This window comes from Myotis myotis, unplaced genomic scaffold (assembly GCF_014108235.1).
Source record: "Myotis myotis isolate mMyoMyo1 unplaced genomic scaffold, mMyoMyo1.p scaffold_m19_p_16, whole genome shotgun sequence".
Classification (NCBI taxonomy): Eukaryota; Metazoa; Chordata; class Mammalia; order Chiroptera; family Vespertilionidae; genus Myotis; species Myotis myotis.
Window position 1 is genome coordinate 48,003,027 of NW_023416320.1, and position 27,895 is coordinate 48,030,921.

The 27,895-nt window shown below is 53.5% G+C and overlaps 1 protein-coding gene across 3 annotated transcripts in view; it reads right to left on the bottom strand.

The window, feature by feature from the left end:
- Positions 1 to 10,576: 10,576 nt before the first annotated feature.
- Positions 10,577 to 27,895, bottom strand: part of PAG1 (phosphoprotein membrane anchor with glycosphingolipid microdomains 1) — a 107,140-nt gene continuing 89,821 nt past the window's right edge. For 2 of the 3 annotated variants that reach the window (XM_036338778.1, XM_036338777.1), the window contains 4 exons: positions 26,987 to 27,083; positions 23,916 to 24,496; positions 21,598 to 21,657; positions 10,577 to 17,507 (listed from right to left, as the gene is read on the bottom strand). In XM_036338778.1, coding sequence (XP_036194671.1) covers positions 17,163 to 17,507; positions 21,598 to 21,657; positions 23,916 to 24,496; positions 26,987 to 27,083 — 1,083 coding nt within the window. In that variant the 3' untranslated portion in view covers positions 10,577 to 17,162. The remainder of the gene's footprint in view (positions 17,508 to 21,597; positions 21,658 to 23,915; positions 24,497 to 26,986; positions 27,084 to 27,895) is intronic. The other variant, XM_036338779.1, reaches the window with a different exon arrangement.

The window sequence follows — 27,895 nt, forward strand, 5'->3', positions numbered from 1 at the left end:
GAGCCAGTGAAGGTGGTCAGTGTGACCGGCGCTGAATTTTCATTTTATTTCCTTTCAGTAGCCAGCGTGGCTGAGGGCCCCTGTGCCGGACAGGATAGCACAAGATGCTTTGTTTTCCTCTGCTTTAGTTTTGATTGCACTTTCTCCTACTACGGACACATTAAAAGTAGCCACAGTGTAAAAATAACCTGGACATTAAAATAACATGTCATATGCAATTAAAAACTCTGTCATAGCCCCATCAAAAAGATGAGAGAGAGAGAGAGAGAGAGAGAGAGAGAGAGAGAGAGAGAGAGATTGATTCTGAAATCCCAATCTTCTATGCAGCCTGGCTGGTTATATGCCACCTGATTAAAGGGAGTGATACTCATTTGTAAATGCATTTGGCAAATTTACCCTGTGATTGTTTCTATTATTTTACAAATTACAGACATTGAGACGAAGCCCTGTCATTTCCTCGCTTTCCTTTTATTCCTGCCTGGAGCCTGTGCGGCCCTGGCACCCTTCCACTGGCTGTTCCCTTTGAATGCAGCATCTTCGTTATCCTGATTAACAAAGGCTTCTGCTCGGTCCCCTTGATTACCCGTCTGCTCCGGGAGCTGATTTCAAGCCCTGCTGTCTCTTTGAATCCCTCTGCTCCGCTGATCTCAAAGATGTTCGCGACAGCAGACACCCAACTATTCCTAAATGACATGTTTTTTTGTGTGTTCTTCTTTTGTATGTGTTATACGTTTAGTAATTTTATCATCGTCTGCAACTTTTTTCTCTTCTTTCAATTGTCTGATTCTAAATGTCTCCTTCACTCATTACTTAGAAGCCTGAAAATATGCAAGCAGTTGGGTTTGGTAATTTGCTATTTTTAAGCTTCTTTCTGTTTTAATATTTCAGTGTTTCTTTTTCCTCTTGCTTATATCGCTTGAGGATTTACAATATTTTGTAAGCAGCCTTGCTACTTTTACCAGCGAGAAGATGAGACCTGGGTTCTTGTCTTCTTGAAGGAAAGATTTCAATCAAGAGACAAACTGTAGCAAAATAAGTAAGAATTTATTGGCCGCAGCAAAAACATACTTAGGACAGTGAAACAAGGAAGGGATCAGCATGGAAGAAGCAAAGAGATTGCCAGGCCGGGCTGCTCTGGCTCACTGGGAAGTCAGAGAAAAGGGAGTTAACCTTGGAGACAGGTTCAGGGGGTGAGCCTGGGACAAGCTGCTGCTGCCCGCTGCTCCCCTGGTTGCAAGTCTCAGGGACTCCCTTAGAGGGAAAGGAATGGTGTGGGTGTGCTCCCCTGGGGGCGAGCATGAGCTGGGTCCTTTGTCCTGAGCCTGTTTTTTCTCTCTTGCAGGTGGAAATCTTTGGAGAGTTCTCAGGGGAGGGTCTTAATAGAATATTCATCAGCTTTGAGGCCTGGCGCTGAGGGCTTGGGAGGGGTTGCAGGGATGTGGGGGCATGGGAGAGGGTATGGGTGCTGAAGTGCAGACCTGTGCACCCTAATGACAGGGTGAGAGAAGCTTCCGTGCGGTTCTCAGCAGTGGCCTGGTCTCCACAAAGCGCCCTGAGGTCAGTGATGCTGTTATTTGTGGGGAGAAGAAAGTCAAAGATTTCCTCCACACGCAGCTTTGCAACCTTCCCTGTGAGATAACCCAATGTCAGTGTGGACGAAAGGGGCCACATGCTAACCTGACAAGCTCAGGGAAGGTCTGAAATTAAACTGTAACTAAAAGCAGTTGTGGTGGGTAGTTACATCCTAGGCCGATATCTTCACTGACAAGGTCAACCTTTACCTTAACTGAGCCTACCTGTCTTTTTGCAACTATAATAACACACCCTTGAAATGTCTGGGTAACTTGTAACTTCCCTTTTTCTGGACCCCTTGGGGCACAACCAAATGTGCTGGGTGCCAGGACAGATACCACAAATTCCTTCATTGTTATCATGTTAATTGTTCCTGCACCCACCGAAGCATGTGTCTATCATTTTACTTCTTATCCAATCCCAGGGATCCCCCCCCCCTTCCCCCTGCTTTGCTTTCTCCCGCCCCTCTAGTCTATCACCAGTGGGTTTCATGTAACCCACCTATGTCCCTTCCTTTGATTGCAATGTGTAAATAATAGTATAGATGTCACCCGCCATTCTCCGGAGCATTATCCCAATCCGTTAAGGTTCTGCTTCCCGGCAATTGTTGACAGTTTGGCTCAAATAAATTCACAAAAATTCTTTACAAGTTTGAATGTTTTTATGTTAACATCAGTTTCAGAGAGAATGTTCCCATCACAGGGCCTCCTGTTTTCACATGTGGTGGGGCACTGTGGTGAGGAAACATTTGTTAGAAAACGAGATTTCAGCGCAAGAGGCTGGGGTATGTGGCCCCAGCACCGTTGAGCTCCGATTCTAGAGACTTCTCTGGATAAGCACCTTCCAAAGTGAGACTCCGGCAGGGAAGGGTCCAACCAAAGGGGCCTTGTGTCTCTTTTAAGGAAAAGACACCTCCCTCCCACTGCCACACCCCTCAACCCTCCTGCTCCCCGTGCCCTGCCCACGCTAGGCTGGCTGTGAGCGGCATGCATCCTATGCAGGAAAGGGCTGTCATTCTCAGGCTCAGACAGAGAAGAGAGAGGGGAGAAGGCCGAAGGCCAGGGGTGGGGGGGGGGGGGGCGGCGGGGAGTCAGACAGAGAAGGGAAAAGGGAGGCCCTGGGACCCAGGGCTGCTCTGCTCCCTGCCCCTGTCCAGGCCTGATGCTCAGAACTTCCTCAGCATCCCTGGCAGGGGAGGTCAAGGCAGACATGGCTGGGGCTCTCGAGGCCTGCGGGGCGGGGGGGGGCAGGGGGGAAGGTCTGTGATCTGGGCAAGTGTGGGGTTTCTGACCTGCTGCCTCGTGGGCCCCACTGTGTGGGTGACCCTGTCCAGCTCCCTCCCAGGCCTTCACCCACCCCGTCCATTGACTGAATGAGAACCCAGCTGGGTTCCCCAAAAGTTCAGGCAAAACTGCGAGATGGGAAGCGGGGAGGCTGGGGAAATGGAAAGTGGGTGGGACCGAGAGAGGCCTGGCGCGGCAGCGAGGAGCCACCCACCCGTGGGCGAGGAGCAGGGGACAGGCGGGCGGGGCAGGAACCCAGGGGACAGCGCTGCCGGGGTTGGGACGTGGCCTGGGAGAGGCTCTCCAGGTGGGAAAACGGGCTGTGGGGCCTCTTCACTAGAACTTGAAGATGAAGGTGACGATGCAAGCCCGGCTAGGTTGCTTCCAGCAGCTGGACTGGAACACGGAGAAGAGACCAGAGGAGATGACAGTGCAGACTTGAAAGCCCTCAAAACGGGGAAACGGGTGAAGGGGTCAAAGGCCCAACCTCCCAGATGTAAACAAACAAGTCCTGGGGTGTCAGCGACAGCCTGGCGGCTTTAGTTAATGTCCCATTGTATATGTGAAAGGAAAATAAAATAAGCCCAGCCTGGCACTCGGAAGCCCTCTGCCTCCCTCTCTCCTCCCTCCATGAACTCTGAGGGACCTTATCAAGCCAAAGCAAACCGGGGCTGTGAACTCCTCCCCGTTTCAAAAGTTCCAGGTCAGAGGAAACCGCTGAAAAGAATTTACCCCAAACAACCCTGCAGCAGGTCTGACAGAGGGACGAGTCCTGCTTGCTCCCACTCCTGCCTCGTGGGCGCGGGTCCCTGAGTGTGAGCTGCCTTTGGAGCCGCTCCCAGGGACAGGAAATTGGCAGGTTCCTCGCCATCAATTCCTCCTGCTTTTGTGCGAGAGGGCTCTGCTCAGGGCTTGCCTGAGCTCCTGGCTAGGCGCCCGGGCAGTTCCTGAGTTCAAGGGACTTGACAGACAGCGGCCATTTGTCCGGCCAGAGATGTGAAGGGGCCGGTGAGCCCGCGTCACTCAGGCACCGTCTGTCCATCCTGGGAGCCTCCTTTCTGACCACTCGCGGGGGGTGCTCCATGTGGGAGCCTGGCCCCCCAAGGGTGGCCTGGGACCCCGCATCTCCCCGGTGTCGCATAGGAGCAAGGACAGTGTGCGTCTGCGTGTGTGTGCATGTGCGTGCATGTGTGTGTGTGTGTGTCTTACTCAAACAGTTAAAAAACAAGAGGCAGAGGCTTAGGCAGGTTTCCAGGAAACAGACCGTTAGTCTCTAGACAGTGAGCCCAGCCAGCATAATTTATGAAATTGTGATTATTTTGTATTCAACCCCCTTAAAAAGAGCCAAACTGTGGGGAAGCTATGTACAGGCACTAAGCTTTCGAATGACCAGCCAGTTTCAGCGCCAGTGTTCTCACGGCATCATGAGAGTTCAGCTCCAAGGACTAGAGATGAGAGATTCTTTCTATTTAAAAAAACCTTCGTACCAGTCTTTTTAAAACAACAACAACAACAAAAAAAATCCTACATTTTTTACAATAGCAAACTCAACACACACCACTGCACTGCCCTCGGTCCCCGCACCGACCATCTCTGCTGTGAGGAGTTGGGAAAGACAGGAGGCGTCCCTCTCGGACCCGGACAGGACTGAGGGGTGCAAACAAGTCCCCCCTTTCTCCTGGCCAGCGGAGGGCTGGGCATGGGTGGTGCCTCCTAACTCCATGGTGCTGGGGCATAGGAGGCCGGGCTGGGCAAGCCCTCCCATCACCCACGTATGAGGGGGGCTTCTGCTTGGCTTGGGGCTCCAGGGCCCCTGAAGATCCTTGGTTTCTGTGGTTCCCACAAAACCACCTTTGTCTGCAGGAGAGATCATCTGGGGAGTTAGACAAACTCTCAGCGTCCGGCCCACACCCCAGCCCAACTCAGTCGGAACCTCCAGAGGTTGGACCTGGGCATCAGGACTTCTTTTGAGATTGTTTTCTAGGTGGTAAAACATACATACCCTAAAGTTGACCATTTCAGCGATGTTTAAGGGGACAGTTCTGCGTCATTAGGTACATGCAGGAGTGTGCGGCCATCCCCGCCACCCATCCCCAGCACCTTTCATTCTCCACAGACTTCGTCCCCACGGAGCCCTGACTCTCCTGCTCCGCCCCCGCCCCGGCCGCACGCCCCGCCCTCTCTCCAGGAGTGGACTCTTCTGGGCCCTCCCTGCCGTGGAATCACAAGCTCGTCCTTCTGTGCCCGCCTGCTCACTCTGCACACGTCCTCAGGGTTTCTCACCTTGTTACACACGTAAGAATCCGCTGCCTCTTAAGGCGGAGGTCACTCCCTGCCCCCCCCGGAACGCTCCTGCCAGGTCCCTGGGAGAAGGGGCCCCTCTCACCCCTGTCGCTAGTTGGAAGTTAACACGCTCTGAGCAGAATGGAGAGCCCGTAGTGCAGCCACAGCACCGTGTGGGGGAAACAACGAAAGACGTCTCTTCAAGCGAAACAAAGGAATCGATGACAGCCAGACAGGAAATGTCTCCTGTGGTGTCTGCATTGCACCCGCCTCGGCCTGCAGGTGCCACTAGGAGGGTGCCGTGCAGCAGGTGGTTGTGGGGAACCTGAGCCAGACCTTGAAGTGAGCAGACAACCCCTCGTGGGGTCCACGGTGCTGACCGCCATTAGTGCTGGTGGCCCCCGCCATAGTGGGGAGTCAACATCAAATGTGGGTGTGCTTGTGTTCAAGTGTGGATGTGTGCATGTATGCGTGTGCATGTGCATGCATGTGTGCAAGTGTGTATGTGTATTCAGGTTTGTGCATGCTTGTGTGCAAGTGTGTATGTGTGTATTTAGGTTTTTGTGTGCACGCATGTGCAAGTGTGCATATGTGCATGTATACTATGTGTATGCGTGTGTACACGCACACTGTGTTAGTATTTGTTTGCATGTGTGCATGTGCCATCACTTGTGTAGGACGTGGCCAGGGGAAGGGGGAGAAAGACTTTAGAAGAGTCGTGATGGTGATGAACCGGAATCTTTTCTGTTCCCGTGAGAAGGTTCGGGGTCTCTGACGAAAGGAACAAAGAGAACTAAGGGTGTTGGGGGGGGTAAGAAGTTGGGCACTTCCCTGTGTGTTATTTCCTGTCACCCTTGGTCCCACTTTTTCAGGTGAGTAGATGGAGGTGGACAGAGTCCTCCTGACCTGACCAAGGCTGAGCGGTGGGTGAGTGACATTGGGATCTGATTTCTGTCTTTGACACCAAAGCAAACCTGCAGACACCGGTCCCCACGCTGCCTCCAGGGCCTCCTGCAGGCCCCCCCTGCACCAGCAGACCTGGTGCCTCACTCATCAACCTCAGGAAACAGCCTCCGGGCCCAGGGTGCACCTGCATGAGGAGGCGGGTGGATTAGGTGGGCGTTCCGTTCATGGAGCATGGCGGATCTTGTGGGGGCAGGTGGGGTAGCCCAGACTCTGCACTGAGCTGGTCGGGTAGAAACCTTCGCTCATCAGCCCAGGCACACCTGACGGCATGTAGTGTCCCAGAGGCCGAATGGGAAGGAGCACCTCTCCCAGCGTTTTAGAAGGAGGAGGGGGCCCTGGCTTGGGCGTCAGTACTGATGGGAGTGAAGGAAGATCGCTGGCACCAGTGCTCCCGGCTCCCTGCTGGGGGTGGGGAAGTGGAGTGCCTGTGCAGGGGACACAGAGAAGTGTCTGCACCCCCTGATTTACACAGACATGTACCCTAGGGGCACAGGGTGGGCTGGGTTTCCTCTTAAGGAAACAGGGCCCAGCCTGGGAGGGTGGGTTAAAGGACTCACTGTGCGGTGGTGCTTTGCAGACTGAAGGAGACGCGCAGCCACGTGAGGAAGAGAAGGCACAGGGCAGGCTCCCTGCCTCCGCCCGCCTGCTGCTCTTTCTGCAAAGGGGCACCCGGAGGGCAGGGTCCCTCCTACCTGGAAGCCCATTAATGTGCCTACACAGTGTCAGGGAAGGGCCTAGACACGGTGGGAGTGGAGACAGATTTCAGGGGCGCTCACGTGCGGACCCCGGGAGGCCAGTGTCCCAAGAAGCGGTCGGGTGGAGCCTGCAGCTCCCGACATGCGGGGTTCGGGTCTGACTGCCCATCAGTGGACGTTCCCATCCTGAGTGCTGGTGGGAGTGGCTGTGGGGGAAACTGGAGAGATGGGGTATGGGTCGTGGCCAGACAGGGAAGAGAACATGGCAGTGCTGAGACGGGAGGCGGGGGTCCCGGGCAGCGTGGACGTCCCACTCCACATGGCAGAGTCTGGGGTGAACTTCAGCGGAGGCCTGGCCTTAGCTGAGGCCCCAAGTGTGAGGGGACACGTGGTGTTGGAAGCGCGTTAAGGCAGAGCCCGGATGCACTGGCTGCTGTAGTCCTGGGCGCAGTGGGACCCCTGGTGCCAAGGGATAGAAATATTTGTAACAAGATGTAGAAGGTCAACAGGGGGAAGTCACTGGCTCCAAGTAGTTATGAAAGGAAAGAAGTGAGAGGCATCAGAGGATTAAGAACTACTTAGAAGAACAACAAGAAACACTAACAGTAATTGCAATGGACAGCAAACATCTCAGAGCCGAAAAGATTTCATTTTATAAGCTTCCCAGTAAGTAATGAGGATGAGTAAGAGGAGAAAGTAAGGAGTATAATTTTAGTGAGAAAAATTGTTTTTACCTCAATTTAGAAGATGTGAATTGGTTTGCTGGCCCGATCCATTTAATTCCGGTGCATTCTTTCTTCCCGCTGGCTGCTGGGCACTCTCCTCATCGCCGCGTGTCCACGCAGGACAGTGCAGTGACGCCCTGGTCTCGCACGTCCCTGTGGAGGCTGTGGTCACAGTGCACCCTCCCTCGCCCACGGGCGGGGCGAAGGGAGCTAAGTCAGTGGGGACACGCTGCACTTTGAGGCGACCCTCTACGCGCAAGGAGCCCCCGATTTGGCTCATGTCAGGTCAGTCGTGTTTCCGTGGAAACGCCACAGTTTTCCCATTTAGTGTAATTGCAGCGTTTACCCCTCCTTCTCCTGATTTGCAGGCAGTGCGAAGAAAGAATGCACCGGAATTAAAGGGATCAGGCCAGCAAAACCCAATTCACATTTTCTAAAGTAAGAATACTTTCTCTCTCTAAAAACACATTCCTTACTCTCTCCTCTTGCTCATCCTCGTTAGTTACTGGGGAGCTTTTAAAAATGAAGTGTTTTCGGTTCTGAGATTTTTGTTGTCCATTGCCATTACTGTTAGTGTTCCTTGTTGTTTTTCTAAGTAGTTTTTAATCCTCAGATGCCTCTCACTGCTTTCCTTTCATAACTTCTTGGATCCAGTGGCTTCCACCTGCTGACCGTTTCACGCTGTGATATTATCCAACATCTTTCTCCAGGAAGCTCCAAACCTCCCCAAGGTGTACACAGCTGCTTCAGGCCTGGAAGGCCTCCCTGACCCCCAGCATAAAAGGTTTCATCTCCTCCCCTCCTCACGGCACACTGTGCATCACCACCATTTATTTACTTTATTCCATCTCAGGTATTTACTCGTGACGCGATCTGTTGTTGTTTTTTTGGTGATCTTGTCTTTTCTTCCCCCGTCGAACGTGAGGGTCACTGGAACGGTGTTTCTTGCCTAGGCTGTGGACACTGTGTCTGCTCCACCTACACCAATGACTAGGGATTAGGACAGACTTCACGATGACTGTGGTGGGTAGGCAGGCCATCTGTCCTGACGCTTCTTTAGAAGGACAATCTGGTGGCGGGACGGCAGGTACCGCAGAGACCGTTGGGATGGAGACAGGCTGACCGGGCAGGAAGGATGGAGAGAGAAGCCCGGGGCCCAGCCTGTCCGAACGGCTTCCTGTCTCCCTGAGCGGGAAGAGCTGGGTTTTCCCGGCGGGAGTCCTGGCGTTGGCTGTGAGTGCTCCTTCTCGGGGTTACCGTTTCAGTCTCATCGCCACTGCACCTGCTCACCGGCCTTCGGGAAAGCAGGCCTCCAGAGACGTGGTCCAGCCAACGGGGTCCTGAGGTGCTGACCCTGAATAACCCCCGAGCAGGTCAAGGTCAGCACCGCGGCCAGAGGAAGTATGCTCCAGCTTGTCTTCTCAGCACCTGGCGCATAGTAGGTGCTCAGTAAGTATTTATGGAATGAATCAATACATGGCTTTCCTGTGGTTCCTTTCGTTTTCCCGTTAAGGTGTTCTTCTCCTTTGATGTTGCAGTTGTATGTATTTTCCTTTTGGAAGTGAGTGTTTAGAGCTGTTTTGAACGACTTGTCTGTTTTAACAGACAGCCCGGCCAAGTGCTGATGCTGTTTGCCTACATGTCGGATGCTTCCCTCCCTCCCAGCCACGGCTTTCTGGGCTGGTTTAACCTGGAGGACATCCTGCCATCGGACCCCGCCATCGGTTCAGAAGTTCAGCCACAGACAGGCTTTGGGTAGGAGAGGAGTCAGGTATAAAGTCCTGCGGGTTTATCAACACCTGGTCACTAGTCCAAGACAGGCTCATAGGACTGCAGTGATGGTGCCGGGGCGGGTTGGGGGAGCGGGTGGCGGGGGGCGCTGAGAATTCAGATCCGATCAGACATCTGTTGAGTGCTTGCTGTGTGCAGAAAGCTGGCTTATTCCAGGGGCGACACCTCAGAGTTAAAACGTGCGGAAGCAGGCTCCACTCCAGAGCCATGACACGGCCCACGGATGGAGGCGTGAGACAGAGGTGATGCCTGCGGGACAGTTGGCTTTGGAGCCCCTGTGGTCCAGGCCTGAGATTTTAGGAATCGTGAGGGCGACAGCGAATATTCGGGAAGGTGACGCTAGAGGAGCAGAGAGACCCTGAATCATTAAGGAAATGAAGAGAATCCGAGGGCGGACTGTACTCGCGGAGGGAAGGTGGACCGCCCGCGCTCTCCTCTCTAACAGTGGCACGAAGGACGGAGCACGCCTGGCCCGCCTCAGCTGGGGTCTCAGAATCCTTCCCGCCCCGCAAGGAGTTCCTGTTAAATACCCACCTGGCTGTCGTGCTGTGAGGGCTGCGCCTGCCCACGGGCGACACAACTTCCAGTTCCCAGGTGGGCCGGGTGGGGAAACTGGCCGTGACCCAGGGTTCGGAGCGCACTCCCACAGTGTGGAGCTGGGACCATCAGCTCTGGGAAAGTTTGTGTGGAAACTGGCCACGCGGTGAGAAAGGAAGCAGGGGCTTGAGGCCAAGGTGCCACGGCCTGGCGGTCCCAAGAGGCCCGGTGGGGTCTGCACTGTGACCCCTCGCTCCGTGTGGACACAGCACAGAGCGGCCCCGCAGCCTCCTCGCGCCTCAGGAGCCGCCTCCAGCTCAGCACCTTCTCTGCGGAGTATGGGAGCCCAGCCAGCACGCCCGGCCCAGCCACCGGCACAGCCTCCTGGCAGGGCGGCGAGTTGGCGGCTGGAATTCCAGACCCGGGTTATACACTACGGGCATATAAATGAGCCACTTAAAAAATATTTTTATTGGTTTCAGAGAGGAAGGGAAAGGGAGAGAGAGAGAGAGAGAGAGAGAGAGAGAGAGAGAGAGACATCAATGATGAGAGAGAATCATTGATTGGCTGCCTCCTGCACACCCCAGGCTGGGGATCGAGCCCTGACTGGGAATCGAACCGGGACCTCCTGGTTCACAGGTCGTGGCTCAACCACTGAGCCATGCCGGCTGGGCTAAATGAGCCACTCTTGATCTTCCCAAAGACCAAATGAATTTTAACAAGCTTTTTATATAAAACTGGCCTTTATTGAAACAAAAAGAACAAAGACAATTTGATAAGTGCCTTAATTACAATGTACCTGCTATTTACCTGTAATTATTCTTTATACACAACTCGCATAAGTTCCATTACATGTAAACAATAAGATATTAGAAGTTAACCCCCAGCCTTGGGAACATTCAGAATAAAACACTATGGGTAGAAACACAGAAAACAAACACTCAGTCCTTAGGTACCGTGATTGGCTGGATGGTCAGGCCTGGCCGAGAAGAGGGCTGTAAATAGGCATGAAATTGACACTCACTCCCAACCTGACTAACAGTATTGCTATTGTTTAAGCCCTAAACATAATACTTGGGTCAGAAAAAACAATACAATGTCAATTCCTGTAGCACCTTCTTCCAGAGTTCAAAGCATTGGTGTTCCTCCAGATGGTCCCATTTGTCCCCATAACGTCCCTATGAGGTAGGCAGTGGTTGGTTTCATGATCTCCATTGTGTACGTGGAGAAACGGAGGCACAGAGAAGTTAATTCATTTGTTCAAGGTCACACAGTAAAATCGATGCTGGAACAGGGACCACAGAGCCAAGAGCTCATCTCCAAAGCCAGTGCTTCCCTTTCAACGATCCCCTCTGAGAATTTAATTCAACACCTCAATTCATTTTTCCAGGAAATAAAAAATGTGCATTTTTTTCTCCCATAAAAATTGCTGAAATACTATTGATAAGAAACACATACTCTGGGGGTAGATGCTGGCTGATGTACACTCTTCTAGAAAGAGTTTATAGAAGTCTTTTGTGAGGTTAGTTTCCCCGTTAGGAGGGGTCTCTCTTCCCAGCTAAAACAGTCAGAAGCCTTTAAATGAAAACGTTGAAAGGACGTGTCCAGCGACCTACGCGTTGTAGTTTAATTAGCCATATTATGCTCCCACAAACCAGGCTGATTCCTGAGTTGACAAAGAAGAAAATATCTAAACAATGATTAAGTCTCTGAGTTGCCTCTCCTCCCTACCTGCTTATGGCTCCCTTCTTAAGGGACTCCGTGGTGGACAGGGAGTCGGGATAATGCATTTTCCAGACACAGAAACACCGAAGGGATGGGGCAGGCAGCCTTGGCCCTGTCACTTAGTTCAGTTTTTACTTCTGATCCTTGCCCTGCCCACCCCCAGAAGCAAGTATGTGGTTGGGACTCAGGAAAAAAAAAAAGTAGAAAGAAGTGTCCAAGTCTGAGCAGACAGACTCTCCCAAATGCTTGTTGATGTCCACAAAGCTGGCTTTCCTGCCGTTGTCTCTGCTCCTCCCCGAGGGACAAGCCCTGCGGGCAGCCCCACCCCAGGACCAGGGAGCTGCCGGAGCAGCACAGGAGGAGTGTGTGCAAACATGGGCTGTGCGGGTGAGCGAGCTGCGGCGGGGCCTGCACAGTGCGGCAGGCTCACTGAAAACACGCAGACCTGTCGAAGGAACGGCCAAAGTCCTCAGACAGACTCCGGCCTGGGGTCAGCCTCCCCCACCTCTGTGAGGACCCAAACTAAAAATAATGCTCTTTAAGCTCAAGAAGGGGCAAACAGTTTGTTTTAAACTCACAGTTTCTAACTTGTTGAGTTAAAAAACCACAAACAAAAGCAGACATTACGACCGGGTGGCCCGGAGTGCAGGCCCCAGGGGCCAGGGCTGGTCTCTTTTCGCCTTCATTGTCTTACTCAGGCTGCCGACCTGGTATAGTGGGTGGGCTTTTGAAAGTAAATATATAATGAGAAGGAGCAGCTATCTGTTCTGTCAATTTGGAAAAAATAACACTCCTGATTATCCATTTGGATAATTAACTATGGTGTTACGTTCACTTAGAGTGAACTTCAAAACATCAACACTAAACAAAACCATCCAAACGAAAGGTGGTGGATCTTAGGTGTCCAGACCCTCAGGCCCCGTGTCCCCATTCGCCAGGCGCGGCCTGACCTGGCAATGCCAGTTTGCCTGGAAATGGCCGGGAACTCCAGTGCGATGCTGGGACTGGAGGGGGCCTCAAACTGGGTAGAACTGACAAAACGCACAAGGTACACTCAGTTTGTTTTTATAAATGATTACTCCTTACAAGACAGGGTTTCTCCCCTTAAAATAGCCAGCGTCCTACCTTACAGGAACCCACTGGTCCACCACAGAGCTCGACCTTCATGGGACCCCAGGGAGACAGGGCAGTCCCAGTGCATTGTGGGGGCGGAGCTCCCCGGGAGAGCATGGTCAGGGAGCGTGTGCCTACATTTGCGAGTTCAAGTTCTCAACAGAACTGCAAAGGTTCTTTCCCGCGGCCCCTCAGCGCCAACCACGCTCATGAGAGATGCGGGCAAGCAAGACCAGCGCATCCGCTTCCCCAGGTGCACCTGGGCCGTGCCTGGCAGCCTGCGGGGCAGGAAACTGAGCTGGGGGGGAGGCGGGTGTCTGCTCACCTGGGAGGGGACGGCTCTGGGGAGGCAGGGGCCGTGCTTGGTGTTGGAGAAGGTGGACGCGATAGGGCGTCCTTCCCACAGCAGCGGACTGGGAGGGGCTGGTGTGGGAAGAGGCTCAGGGGTCCTGCTGTGCAAAGTGACAGAAGGTCACCTGTGTAGGTGGAGCCCGCGGAGACGGGAAGCAATAGTGCCTTCCTGCCCACCATCTTTAAGCCGGTCCTGAAGGGAAACACTACAAGCTGCGGAAGCCCATTCCAGGTACTTTTGGACTAAAACGAAGGTTTAAAAATTCCCACTATTGAAAACAGCTTCCCCGCTCATTTGTGAATTGGACAATTTGACCACGACAGAGACCTCTTGAGTAAGAGGAGGACTGTGCAACCCCTCAGGACCACCTAACAGACAATAAGTCACTTTTTGGGAAACTTATTTTTATGAGGAAAAAAATGCATGAACAGTGAAATGCAAATTCCTATTTGTTTAGCTATGTTTCAAGCTTCTCCTGAATATATGAGGCATATCAATACTACACAATTATTTAAAAGGTAACATCAAAAAATTTACTGTTGCCACTTTAACATACAGAAGTCTGAGGAATGACAATTACCAGCCTTTATAATCCAGTACACAAGGTGATCTAAGACACGCAGAGCCCAATACATTAAAAAGAATAGCCATGTATATATAAGTGATGAGCAGCAAAAAGAAAAAAAAAAGAAAAAGTAATCTAACGCATTAAGATAAATGATTAAGAAATTGAAAGCTTTCAAAAAAATTGCTTTTAACAAAAATTGCATTTCTCATTTCATCTGGCATGATGAGGAGTCTGAACTACCATTTCCTGGTTAAATGAAAGAAAAACCTGGAAAACCAACGAAATCCTTTATAAATATGGAGACGGGATGTAAACACAGACTTAAAGAGACAGCAGGAATGTCGGTTCTCTCTGGGCCATGATTTCAATTTAGTCTCCTTTGGTAATTCCGGATGAAGACTCCAATTTATCATGGTTTCTGGACTGATCTCTTCCTCAAATACTTTCTAAGTGTGGACACCTGCCTAACGCCTCGGTCAGAAGCAGCAGAGGGAAGAAAGGTACAACACAGAGCAAAAAGCGCCGCCTCAGGCCCAGGAAGTGAATGAAGCCACGTGTGATATCACAGACACAGGTTCCCATTTTCACATCCATTGCTTATTAACAGCACATGTGACACGTTAGCTTTGCCCGATCACACAGCCCCGTGAGCTTGTCGTACCCATGGTTTATCGCCGAAGCAGGCCGGGCACCATCAGGGCCTGGCATCCCCGGGTCGGCGGAGTCACACGAACACAAGAAGCACTGAAAACTGTCGCTGACTCATTACAAAGTCCTGGTGCAGTCTTGCACCAAAGCTGTGATGCTAGCCCGGCCCTCAGCTCAGAGCAGTCACCTCCCACAGCTCACTGCACTGCGCCTTCGGACTCTGTGGTCTCTAAGCAAGTGTGGGAAATGGCCCCACGGGAGTGGCTCTGCCCTGGGACCTGCGGGTCCCCTTGCTGTGCCCGTCCTGGCTCTTGGGGCTTTTGGCCAGATCTCTTCTCCAACACCTGTCCGAGTCACATGGGTAAGACAACTACTTAAAATACCACTGCTGTACAGCTGAAGGAATTATGGATTTGATTTAAAGTCTGAATTTATTCATTAGAAAAATTAAATCAGGGCAACTGGAGAAGGTTTTCCTACAGTTAGCAAGCGAAAGCTACTGGAGAATTGTTTCTGTCCTGCTTCTCTGATGGTAGTCTTCGCACCAGTAAAATAAACATTCAAAACACTACATAGGATAATAGGATGTATCCTAATTAATTAAGCACCAGAACATATATATGAGATATATCTATATCTATAAGTAGATATAGATATACAGATATATCATATATATGAATGTGTATATATATATACATATATATACATACATATATATGTGTGTGTGTGTGTATGTGTGTATATATATATATAGTTTGTTACTGGTTAAAGTTAGTAAATGCTCCAATTAAAAAAATGAAAATCCACTATGAGAAACAGAGGTTGTGTTTTATTTCTTTGTGTTGACTACCTATTGCTAATTAGCTCTCAATTCAAATGAACTCTTGGATTTTGAGAGCAAATAAATCAGTAATTTGCTTTTTCCCCATGAAGGAGAGCAGCAACTTCCAGAGTGCGCAGGCAGGGGAAAAATGCACGTGGAAGCACCTACAACATGGACCCAAACATTTCACATAAAACAGGCGACACTTTCCTGCTCACTGTATCCGAGAAACAGTCAAAGGAGCGGGAAAAAATTCTTTTAAATGTAACAAATATCGGAACAAAGACAAAGATCCTATTTTTAAGCAAGATAAGTTTATAATTCTGATTTAGGAGATGAAAAGGTTTTCCTAAAAATTATTTTTATCTTTTTGTATAATTTTACATAACCTAAGTTATTGTAATGCAATGCCTAATATGGATGCCAAAGTTGAATTTTAAAGATACAGCAATTTTTTTTTGAGAATTACCTTTCATGTTTAAACTGTAGCATTTAAATATGAAAACCTTTTTTGAGAGAAGTCATGGCTTTTGTCCAATTCAAAGACTGTAGCACAGATTTTGCAACAAATACAGTAAAAGTGATGGGATTTATGAAATACTGAACTGTAAGGTGTAAACAGTGATGACACACCAGTGACGAGCCCTCCCAGGTGCCAGGGGCCTCTGGACAGCCGCCTCGACGCTGGCCTGGCCCCCGGGGCTCCTTGTAGAGGGAAAAGTGAGCAAGTCCCACAGTCGGCCTCATGACCTCTAAAGAGATGGTTAAACTCAAACCAGCTGATCTCTCGACCTGAGTAACTGCCAACACCGAGCTCTGTAAGTGAAGGGGAGAGAATCCGGTAGGCCCCCTGCTCCCCCAGTGACGCTCATCACGCTGCCTTCCCGGAGCCGCCGCGGATGGCCCTGCGGGAAGTGGCCCAGGCACCTCGGTCAGGCTGTTCTTCTTTCCCGTCTCACCATCTCAAATTTTACATGTTTCCCATCACAAACCACTGCAAACGGCCACTTATGGTTATTCCGCTGATTCCTGCGAGAGCTAGGTGATGTTGACCAAGAGCTCCAAGTACCATTCGGAAAGTCTGAGTCTTTAAAAACCTTCAACGTTTTAAATACTTCATTAGAAAAACGATAACGACTAGTAAGGACCTAGCTTATGTGCTTTGTGGTGATTTTTTTCAAAATGAGAGTATAAATCATTGTACATAAAATCAAAATAGTTAATATACATTTTTTCTGACACTTTCTAGAAACTAGGCATTAAACATAAGACATCTTATAAATTTAGATAACAAAAATAAATGTTTACATTTTAATCTCAGCTAGATGACCTTAGGGTGGCCGTTACCGTGAGGGCCCGGCGCAGCTGGTGTGGCTGCTCAGATCCTCAGAGACCCGAGGTCCAGTCCACAGCCCTGCCAGGAGGCGGCACGGCGTCCAGCTGTGTGCTGGAGGAATGGGCTCCGGGCTCCAACAAGTATGGAAGTACCACAGCACTCCCCGCAAATACTGCAAAGGTTCTGAAGTTTCAAACACGGGAGTGGGGGCGGGCATTTTGGCTAGAAAAATAAAATAAAGCATCTAAAAGTGACTTCAAATCCTTTGGGAGAAGCTGCTGACGTGGAGTGCCCAGAACAGAAGGCACGGAGACCCAAGGCCCTTGAGGGCGTCCCCAGAAGACGCTGGGTGATCCGTCGGGAGCAGCAGCCACAGATCTGAAAACACCATCTGAAAACACCTACGTTGAAGGCAAAGACCAAGCCCTGTGGGCGATTTCCTTGGAAGGAGCCAGTAGAAATGGGGCAATTTCAAGGAGACCAGAGCAGACGCCCCAAGAGCAGGAAGAGGGGAACCTGGCTCTTCCGAACAGCATATCCCCTGACACTGGGACCCGTCCGAGGGTGTGGGAACACGGGGCCTTGTGCTGGTGTGGCCGTGCCTGGCAGACAGGGTGCACTGGCAGCCAGGTGTGCGCCTTCCTGTTCCGTCCTGGAGTCTTCATGCCCTCGGCCAAGGAAGCAGCACGTGACGCGGAGGGACAGCGCCCTGGTCTCCTGTCCCCGACGGACCGCGCGGGGGCTGCTAGAGCCTGGTGACCTCCCGGCACTGCTGCAAGTCCCCGATGCTCTCGTAGTCGTTCTCCTTTGGGAAGGGGCCGCGCAGGCCGCTGGGCTCCAGGGGGGCCTTCTCGTCCTCTCTGCTCAGAGCCTGGATGGCCTCGTAGTCGGGCTCGGGCTCCCGGGGCCTCGCTGCCGGGGCCAGTGTGCCCGCGCCGCTGGGAGGCTGCTCGAAGTCTTTGACGGTCGCATAGAGGTCATTGCAGGAGGACGGGGACCTCCGGGCAGCTCCCGGGCTGCAGGTGTCGCTGGACTCGGGCACTTTGAGCGACTGCCCAGGCTTATTGACAGATGAGTACATGGCCGAGATCTGGAAGACAGAGGGCGAGTCAAATAGAAACCCTTCAAGCTGGACCGCCCCTCCCCCCTTTAGCGACAAACTGGAGACTGAGCACCCAGGGTGCGTGTCCCTTTAAGAACCGGTGTGGAGAGCCGGATCAGATTCCCACCCCCAGCTCATTGAGACGGAACCGACCTGCAGCGTGTGTCAGGCTAAGGGACACGACACGACGATCTGATACACGTGTACGTTGTGAAAGGACCCCCACAGTAAGGTCAGGGAACACCTCCATTACCGGGCGCCCAGCTCTGGGGTGTGGTGGCAACACTTAAGCTTGATTCTCTGAACAATTCTGAGCACAGAGCACAACCGTAGCACTACCTCTAGTCCCATGCGGGGTGCGACCCTCCTAGCACCTGTTCATCTTGTAGTCGGAAGTGTGTACCGTTTGACAGACATCTCCCCCCCCGCACCTCTCCAGCCCCTGGCCACCACCAGTCTGCTCCATCTCTATGAGGTCAGCTTTTTCAGAGGCCACATTCATTTGGGAACATAAACTGCTTGTCTTTCCCTGGCTGGTAACTTCAGTTGGCAGATGGCCTCAAGGTCACAACTGGCAGGACTTCCTTCTTTTATGGCTGAATAGTATCCACTGTGTCTGTCCACTTGGATATTCCGCACAGACACCTGACATGTATGCGAGACCACATTTTCTTGTCCATTCGTCCGTAGATCTACACTGAGTTGCTCCCAGGTCTCGGCTGTGTGACCAGCGCTGCATCACGTGGGGTATAGGTGCCTCCTGAGGCAATGACTTCACTTCCTTCAGATAAATGCCCAGAAGTGGGTTCTTCAGTGCCTGGAATGCGTTGCTAGAGAACAATTACACAGGCTGTCTTCAGGCAGACCGGCCGTGTCGGCACAAGCCCGCGAAGACCCGGCTCTCTCAGCCTGCGGCGGGCGGGGAGGGGGGGGGGGGGAGCGGCAGCCCAAGGCCCCAGGGGGACGCAGTCTCTACATCGGAAGCCTCTCTCGGCTGACAAGGGGCTCCACTCCTTTATGAAATTGGCAGGAAGCATGTATGAGACGAGATTCTCACACTGTGGGCACTGAACCAGCAGGACCCAGAAATTTACAAGAAAGGCAACTTCCGCCCCCAGAACCACTGAGGCAGAAACCTGGGGCTGGCCGGCCTGTCGCCCAGAGTGTGAGAGCCAGGAAGTGGGCCTGGACCGCCTGTCCTGCACAGCGTGGCCGGAGTCGGGTCCTGAGCTCTGCTGGTCGGCGCACACACGCGTTTGTAAGAGTCTGGCCCATTCCTTTTGTTTTCACCACATGCTGCTGGTTCAGCGAACACTCACAGAAACTTCGGTGGGAAAGGCATTCTCATTTCCAACCAGCTAACTGAGAAGCGGAGTTGGAGGTAATCAGAGATGGGAAGACTTTCCTGTGCGAGGATCGGGCTGTCTTCCAAGCTACTCAGCGTCCCTAACGTACCCACAGAGGCTCCCACAGTGAGAGAGACTTAGTTTGCCTTGGTGATGGGAGAGCAGGTGTACAGATTAGGAGACGGTCTGGGCTGTTATTTTACTGTTAGAAATTGTGGTTGGAAATAAGTAAACATTTCCTTCCTTGGCTCCATGACTGATTTACAAAAACACCCAGGAATAATGAACATACGTCCTGATTCCTGACAGACGCTTGGCCTGCGCGTGCGGAGGGCTCTGCCACCTCCACGGGACCCCCGCGAAGGGGGGAATCTCCGCTGGCCGCGGGCCTCCGGGACGGCCACTGGTCATCTGCATGAGGACGGTCCCATAGGCCTGGACGACCCAAAGGTTTAGGCACAGGAGCAACCATGGGTGGTCTGACTATTCTGACGACTGTTCACCAAACGTTCTCACCTTAGAGGTTCCAATGGAAAAATGACTCTCAAAATGAAGACACAATTTCTTTGAATTTGGGAAGAATGAATAAATCGTCTGCTTTTCACAGTGACTGCAAACACATGGAACCTTTTATCTAGAAAGTAGTCGCAGCCGGAATGTGGACAGGCTATAAAGGGGTAAGTCGTGGGTGCCAGTAATGCGGGGGCCAGCCACGCTCACCTTCATCTTCGGGGTCACACAGGGGGACAGACACAGCGGCACCTGTGCTGCAAAGGCGACAGCCGACCCCTCACCTCCAGTTCCTTCCCTGGGGAGAAACCCTCTTCTAACAAACTACAGGCTCCTCCCTGATATCATCCCTGGACACGAGCATCACATGCACAGCGTCACAGTGCACTTCCTGATACAAGTTTCTCACGTCTCCTCATATTCCTCTTGAGTATCTGTCTTCTGTGACTATAGTTCCATTTTGTATACAGGTTTCTCTTCAAGGCCTTAGCTTTGATTTTTTTTCGCTTTAAAATCTTTCATTTTTATTACTCAGTCTATAGATTATGTTCTCATAAGTAATTTAAAGTTTCACACGGTCTTGGTTTATTTTAATAGGATTCGCTTCCAGGTCTCTTATATAGGGTGTCCCCAAATTCACGCAAGATTTGAATTTTGCGTGAGCATCAACAACAACAACAAAAAATAAAAGCCTAATTTTACTTGGTTTATTGAATCAGATTTTAATATCTGTTGCCCTTTGATTTCAATCCCTTCAATTTGATAAGCATTACCAAGTACCAATGATGACCCAGGAGCAGGGACAATGAAGACCAATGAAGACCACGGCTTTGCGTATGTGCCAGCAAAGCCGTGGAGGCCATTTACGCGATGTGCTATTCCATACATAACCCTATACTGTATACTTTATGAGTCAATAAAAAATTTACAATTTTTAATTATAAACCTGTGTTTTCTATCAAAATTACTTCTTGCGTGAATTTTGGGACTCCCTATACATTCTATTCTCTTGTCCCAAAGGGGTGGCTCTGGCACAGTGTGGGAGACGCTGGAGGAAGGCCAGGGCCCGCCCGCCCAGGCAGGAGGGGCTGTGGGATGGAGACAGGACACGGAAGAAACCGTTTGGAGGTGGACTTGAGGGACTTGGCTATTGGCTGCATCTGAGGACAGTGAGGAAAAGGTGTCAAGGATGACCCCCAGGTGTGGCTTACGCAACCAGGTGGCCAGATGGCAGGTGCCTCCCTCGGCAAGCCTCTGCTCCTGTCCCCGGCCGCAGTGGCTGCTGCTCCATCCTCACGCAGACCCCCAAGGAGGTGCTGCCTGCGCCCGCCACCACCTCTGCACGCGGACGGGACTCCCTGCTGGGCCCGAGGGCAGCCACCTGCAGCCTGGCCGCCGAGGGCGCCCAGCTCTCTGAGCCAGGCGAGACAGGCAGGACAACGCACGGCTGGCCTTCACCTCTCACGCTCCCCGGACCTTTAACCAGCGCCTCCTCGGCCCGGAGCTGGGAGAACCTGCAAGCGGCCTTGTTCCTTGTTGGCTGTAAGGCTGGCGCGGCCTGGCAGGAACTCACGCCCTCTGCCTGCAGCCCCCTCGCTGAGACGGCCGCCTCAGGCTCCCTGCTGGTCACCCCCTCCGCACCCCCAGCCGTTCCACTTTCCTGTTTTTTCCAACCCATGATGGCCTTCCCCTTGTGCAGATGTCAGAATGCCAAGTAAACTCTCATTCCTAAGTCCCTCTCTTATTCCTCTTCCCTCCACTCTCCCCCCCCCCCCCGGGCTTTCCTGACCCTCCTTTCCCACTCGGTCTCCTTTACTCAGCGGACCTGCCCACCCACCTGCCAGTCCCTCCACCTGAGCCACTGCCAAGCCGGCACCCGGACCCAGCTCCCGCCACATGTCAGAGGCTCAGCCACTCACACGGGGGGTCAGCGACGCGGGGCACCAGGAGGGACTCTGGTCTCACCACAGGGGCTTCCTGGTGATTACAAAGCTATGACCCTCCCCTGGCCCGTGTGGCTCAGTGGTTGGGTGTCATCCCATCACCAAGAGGTTCCATCCGGGTCACGGCACATGCCCGGGCTGTGGGCTCGATCCCCAGTAGGGGGCGTGCAGGAGGCAGCCGATCGATGCACTCACATCAGTGTTTTTTTCCTTCTCTCTCCCTCTCCCTTCTTCTCTCTAAAAACCAACAAACTCCTTTTAGAAAGCCGCAAAACTCACCTCTTCGTCTGTGAGAGTCGGGTCTTCCTCGCGGGACTTGTACGACAGGGCACTGAACCTCTGTGAGGAAAACAGAAACGGGGGTGGGGGGTGGGGGGGGTGACGTCGATGCCTGCTGCCGCCTGTGTGTGGCATCTTTCTGTAAGAATGCTCTCAGACGACTGTTAGGAAATCAAGGCTGTTCTGCAATGACATTGTGTAAAGCCCAGAGGAATACACACGCAAGAAGCCTCCTCTGTGCTGTTTCTGGAGAGCCAGGAGCAGTACAGACATTTCTTCCACTTTTGTATTTGAACCGGTCGGTACAAATAAGCCAAACAGACTACTGTTTCAATTCCTGTCAGTGACGGGTTGATCATCAATGAAGAATCGATCATAAAAAACATGGCTTCTTTATGGCATGCCTGGACCTTGTGTTCGGACAGTGTGCACGAGTCGTCAGAAAGATTCCCGAGCCACCGGGAACCTTCTCAGAGCGAACGGAGAGGCAGCTCGCGCTGGCGGCAGGCTCCTGCCTCGCTTCTCCCACACCTCTCCTGTCTCCCCACATTCTCCCCGATTTCAACAATTTCAACAAACACACGTCCTTTCAAACCCAGCCCTCAGTTCCCCGACCTCCCCCACCGCCCTCCTCTACCGGCCCCACTGCTCACGTCTGGTCCCCACAGCCCGACCTCCTCGTACCTGAACCACAGCCCACAGCCGCTCCACCATCCGGACTCCTGGCAACCCCGTCTGCGCTGGCTGCTGCCCGGGCCCCTCCCGGTGTCTGCCTCGTCGGGACCTTCCTTTCTGCTCCCCTGGCTCAGACTCCCAGGCCCACCGTAACCTCAGCCCCGCCCTGGTCCCCAGGAACCCACCCTCACGGACAAACACTTTACATTCGTGTCATCCTCTTTGGTTATGCAAAGGGCAAACATTAGACTGTGTTTGTATTTCACGACTATGATCACCTTTGTAGGGGCTCTGGGCAGCTGATTTCGTGGAAAATCTGAAAAGTGGAAACACTACGAGGACCAACTTAGAGCCAGAGCTCACTTCTGACCATGAACTCCAGATGGGTCTAAAGCAGTGGTTCTCAGCCTGTGGGTCGCGACCCCTTTGGCGGTTGAATGACCCTTTCACCGGGGTCGCCTAAGACCATCCTGCATATCAGATATTTACATGACAATTCATAACAGTAGCAACATTACAGTTATGAAGTAGCAACAAAAATAATTTTATGGTTGGGTCACAACATGAGGAACTGTATTTAAAGGGCCAGAAGGTTGAGTACTGCTGGTCTAAAGGCTACTACTGTCAGACTGACCCCTATGTGGCCTTCCTACCAGAACCTAAGAAGCAAACTTGCTTTTTTCTGTGTAGAACATAGTAACTAGATGTCAGCTGCCTAAAGAAGACCTAGTGAAACCCCACGGGAGAGGAGAACGTCTCGGGACCGTCGGTCACACACCAGGTCACAGAAGCACAGGGAGAGCTTGCGGGTCGTGGCACTTAGAGCTTTGCTGAATATCTAAATGGGAGGGACGGGCTGTTGTCTAGAAATTGTCACAAAACACAATCTCCCACTAAAAGTATAAAGTTCAGCCCTGGCTGGTTTGGCTCAGGGATAGCGCATTGGACTGCAGACGGGGGTCCAGGTTTGATTCCCGTCAGGACACATGCCGGGGTTGCGGTCTCCATCCCCAGTGGGGGGCCTGCAGAAGGCAGCCGATCAATGATTCTCTCTCATCACTAATGCTTCTATCGCTCTCCCCCTCTCCCTTCCTCTCGGAAATCAATAAAAATAGACTTTTTTAAAAAAGAGTACTGTACTCTTCTTTATTGCTTTAAAAAAACAGTATAGTTAGTTGGACACAACCAGTGGCGCCATGAGTCATCTCCCGTGCCTGCTCCTTGCTTTGAGGGCTGGGACCGGAGAGGACAGAGGTCACCTGGCCACTGGAGGAGACGGCAGGCAGAGGGCACGAACTGCGCGGCCAAGAGTCGTGTCTCGCTCCTTATTTCCCGGTTTCAAAAGGAAGAAAGCAGCACTTGACCCCGATTCGACATGATGCAAAATCGGGAAAACATCCAGGTACGGTGCCACGAGAGAGCAATTTGATAAGCTTGTGTGTTCGGTGTTCCACTACTTGGAGGGAAAAGGTCTGACACAGCTTCCACCAAAACAGCGCTCGTCCCTCCCTGCCCTGCACTCGCGTGCAGGTGTGTGCGTGCGTGTATGTGCGTGTGTGTGTGTGTGTGTGTGTGTGTGTGTATCTCCCCGAACACAGCCAGGAGGAGCCCAGGCCCCGACTCCTGCGGCCACAGGCGCTCACCTTGTTGGTCTCGCGGGTCCCCTCAGAGGCGCTCCTGTCCTGCGCCTGCAGGTTCTCGTTCTCGTCCAGAAGTTTCATGGGCACCGGCGGTGGGGCCTCCTCCTCTGCGTCCCGGGCAGGGTCCAGCACACTGTCTACGTTCATGCTCTGCCGACACTTTTTGTTCCTGTCCACCGAGGCGTATTCCGCGAAGTCGGCTCTGCCGGGGGTCTGGGGTGCCGGCGGCTCCTTGGGAGCGGGGGCCGCCCTGGACCGGCCGCCGGGGCCTTTGCCCGGGGGTGCAGCCGCCTCCTTGATCTCCTTCACCGTCTCATACAGACAGTCCTCCACCATGTTCTCCTGGGACGAGCTGTCCTTGAGCACCTCGTAGGGCCCTTCCGCCCCTGCCCCCTGGTCCCCGTCCACGCTCCTGGCGCTGGCCAGCGTGTCCACGGCGCTGTCTGGGGGGATCTGGGGCAGCTCCCGGCTCTGGTGGCCCTTAGGCTTCCCTGAGCCATCCTGGGCGTCCGGCAGGTCGGAGGCCGCGGCCAGCACCTCCTCGTAATGCTGCGCGCAGGTCCCGGCACTGCCTTCCGAGGCGACTGGAGCGGACGGAAAGGGGAGAAAGACACCCAAATTATTATCCCAGGGAAGTGCTGCTGTGCTTACTTGTGTGCGACTCGGCTGCAAGGCACAGGCGGCCTGCTTGTTAGCGACATTCTCAGTCCAATCACGTCTTCCCGACAACATTTAGTGTCTTGGCTACATACTTGGCTCTCGGGGACTTTCACTACCTGCTGTTACCCCTGCTGGGACCTGGTGGGCAGAGGTCCCTGAGCCCAGAGTGTGACAGTGATGGTCAGGGCCACACTGTGAAAGGCGGGGCGCCCCACGGCGGGCATGTCTGGTGCCCACGCTCCCCGGCCCTCCTGGCGCCCCTTATTGGACCTTCCAAAGGTCACTTTGATTTGGCAGACGTGATGGGAATCATGGGGCAAAAATGTGCCCTGCAGCAGTGCCAGAGAGGCCTGCATACCAGGTCTCCTTCCCTCGCCCCATTTCCACCTCCACCCGGAAAACCCGAATGGGAGCCCTCGGAGGGGAGGGCCACAGGCGCGGCCGGAAGGTCCCAGATGCCGCGTCTCCAGGCACATTTTTGGTACACGGGCATGAAGGTGTGAGGGCGTGCACGTGGAAACGCACGCTGAACTAGGCATGATACCTCCACTCACACGTGTTTATCGTGTGCGACTCTATCTGACATATCCCTGACATGTGCTTTGTGTGCTATGCAGTCTTCACACAGGGGCATTGTGTTTACGACATGCAGTTTCAGCCTGTTTATCTTTACTGCCTGGGCTGGGATGCTCCCGCTGGGCCCAGGGCGTGTCGGCCGCGGCAGGCACCTCGCTGTGCTGTCGCCTGAAACACTAAGTGGGAGGAGGAACGAATTCAGTGCTCAGCTCACCCTGAAAAAAACACCCGTCTCTCTTGGGGGTTAGAAAGCATCCGGGAAAGTGAGCACGGACCCCACCCTCAAACTCCCTACCCGTTCTGAAGGCTCTGCCATCACAGGGGACTTCTGCCGTCCGGGGCAGGCGTCTGTGCCACGGGGACGGGTGGCCACTGGGGTGTGGACCTGGTCAGTCCTGAGCGCCCAGGGAGTCCGGAGTGCCAGCGAGCCAGCACATTGGCTGCCAACCTCTGAGCTGGGCGCTCTGCCCCCAGGGTGCAAGACACATACACACACACACACACACACACACACACACATACACATGCACACACACGCACGCACACATGCAGGGCCTCCTGCCACGAGAGGCAGCGGTGGGACAGGTGGTCCCAAGGATGTGCCTGAGACTCAGAAGCTGAGTTTAAACACAGCCCCTCGGTGCACTGACTGAGACCTCAGGTAAATGCCCAACCTGTGCAGGGAGAACCATGGTCTCAAAGGGTCCTAGTCCCAGTTCTTGCAGCCCCTGAGTGAGAGGTGATGGGGGAGGGGCTGTGAGAGAGAGAGGTGGGGGCAGGGTGGAGGGAGGGGCTGTGAGAGAGAGAGGTGGGGGCAGGGTGGAGGGAGGGGCTGTGAGAGAGGTGATGGGGGAGGGGCTGTGAGAGAGGTGATGGGGAGGGGCTGTGAGGGAGAGAGGTGATGGGGAAGGGACTGTGAGAGAGGTGATGGGGGAGGGGCTGTGAAAGAGGTGATGGGGGAGGGGCTGTGAGAGAGGTGATGGGGGAGGGGCTAAGAGAGAGGTGATGGGGTAAGGGCTGTGAGGGAGAGAGGTGGGGGTAGGGGGGAGGGAGGGGCTGTGAGGGAGTGAGGTACGGGCAGGGTGGGTCTAGGCCAGTGATGGCGAACCTATGACACATACGTGTCAGACGTGACACGCGAACTCATTTTTTTGGTTGATTTTTCTTTGTTAAATGGCATTTAAATATATAAAATAAATATAAAAACTGTAAGTCTTTGTTTTACTATGGTTGCAAATATCAAAAAATTTCTATATGTGACACGGCACCAGAGTTACGTTAGGGTTTTTCAAAATGCTGACACGCCGAGCTCAAAAGGTTCGCCATCACTGGGCTAGAGACAGTGGAAGTACCAGCTGAGCTGAGCGGGACAGAGCAGCCTGGGGTAGGTGGGCAGGTGCATTACCAGGTGCCCACTGAGACAGGCGGGCGGGACAGTGGGAACAGAGACCAGGGCGAGGGCGAGGCAGGGAGGAGGCGCTCGGGTCCACGCTGATGTTGGGGCTGAAGTCCCTTCACCTGTGCTGCGGACCTAAGTTGGTGGAAACTGCGGCAGCGGCCCGGGCCGCCCTCCCTGCGTGCTGCGGGCAGTGACGCTGCTCACGTTAGTGCTGCTCTCGCAGGGGCAGGAGGGCCTGTCGGTAACGGCCATCTGCCAGCGGCTTCAGGACGAGTGAGTCAGCAGGGCCGCCCTAGCCATCAGCACCCGAGCTTTCCATCCCTGAGGCGACTTTTGCTGAAACTGGTGCAAACAGCGAGCACGTTCCTACTTCCTAGCCTTTGGCTATGCCTTCGGAGCCCTGGGTGTGGGGGAGGAGTCCCGTGTGGCGTGGACTTACTGTCCCCGTTGGTGAGGGCGCCGTTCTGGTCGCTGCTGAGGGGCGCGTCCGTGGCCAGGCTGGTCACCGAGCGGCTGAACACCTCCTTGTCCGAGGGCTGCAAGAGAGAGCACGCGGTCAGCCCCCCCGCCCAGGGGAGTCCGAGCCTCTTTCTGAAAACGGGAACATCCGCAAAGCCCACACCCACTGCTTCGGTTTAGATGAAGGGAAATTAAATAGACGCCAGTTGCCCATGAACTCGGCACACGTCCCGTGCTCTGTGCCTCGTGTGGCGAGGGCCCCTTTCCCACGTCCTGGTGGGAAATTCTGCTGGACGAGGCTGCCCCGGCATCGCCAGGGCACGGGCACCTCCCACCTGCGGTCTGCAGATGGCCCCGTGGGCGGTGAGGGGTCAGCCCCTCGCGGCAGGGGAGGCGGGGACCAGAAGCCCCTGCTGCTCGTCACGGTGGAGTCCAGCACAGCCTCAGCCCTGGCCCAGGTGCTATGAACACTATTCTGAAAGGTGAGCCACGCCAGGCAAACCACGGGAAAGGCCACCCGCTGCTGTCACCCGAGGGAAGGGACCCCAGTCTGCCTGGCAATGACCGCTAACGTCCTCAACCCCCAAGACTGCGCATACCCAGCCGGGTCTGCTTCTAGCTCAGAAACAGCCAGCGGCGAACAGGCAGGTCTGCAGCCTCTCCGAGCCTGACCCTCGGCCCTGGGAGGGGGGATGGCGTGGGGAGCGAAGGCTTTCTGCTGGGCTCGACTGCGTAGGTGCGTAGACGATGGCCAGGCCAAGCAATGGCTATGGGTATCATCAAGTTGGCAGATGATGCATTTCTACAAGTTCCCAGCTGGACTCACGTGGCGCCTGAGCCACGGCTCCCAGGTCTGCCCCCACCCATGACAGAACACGTGGCCTATGGG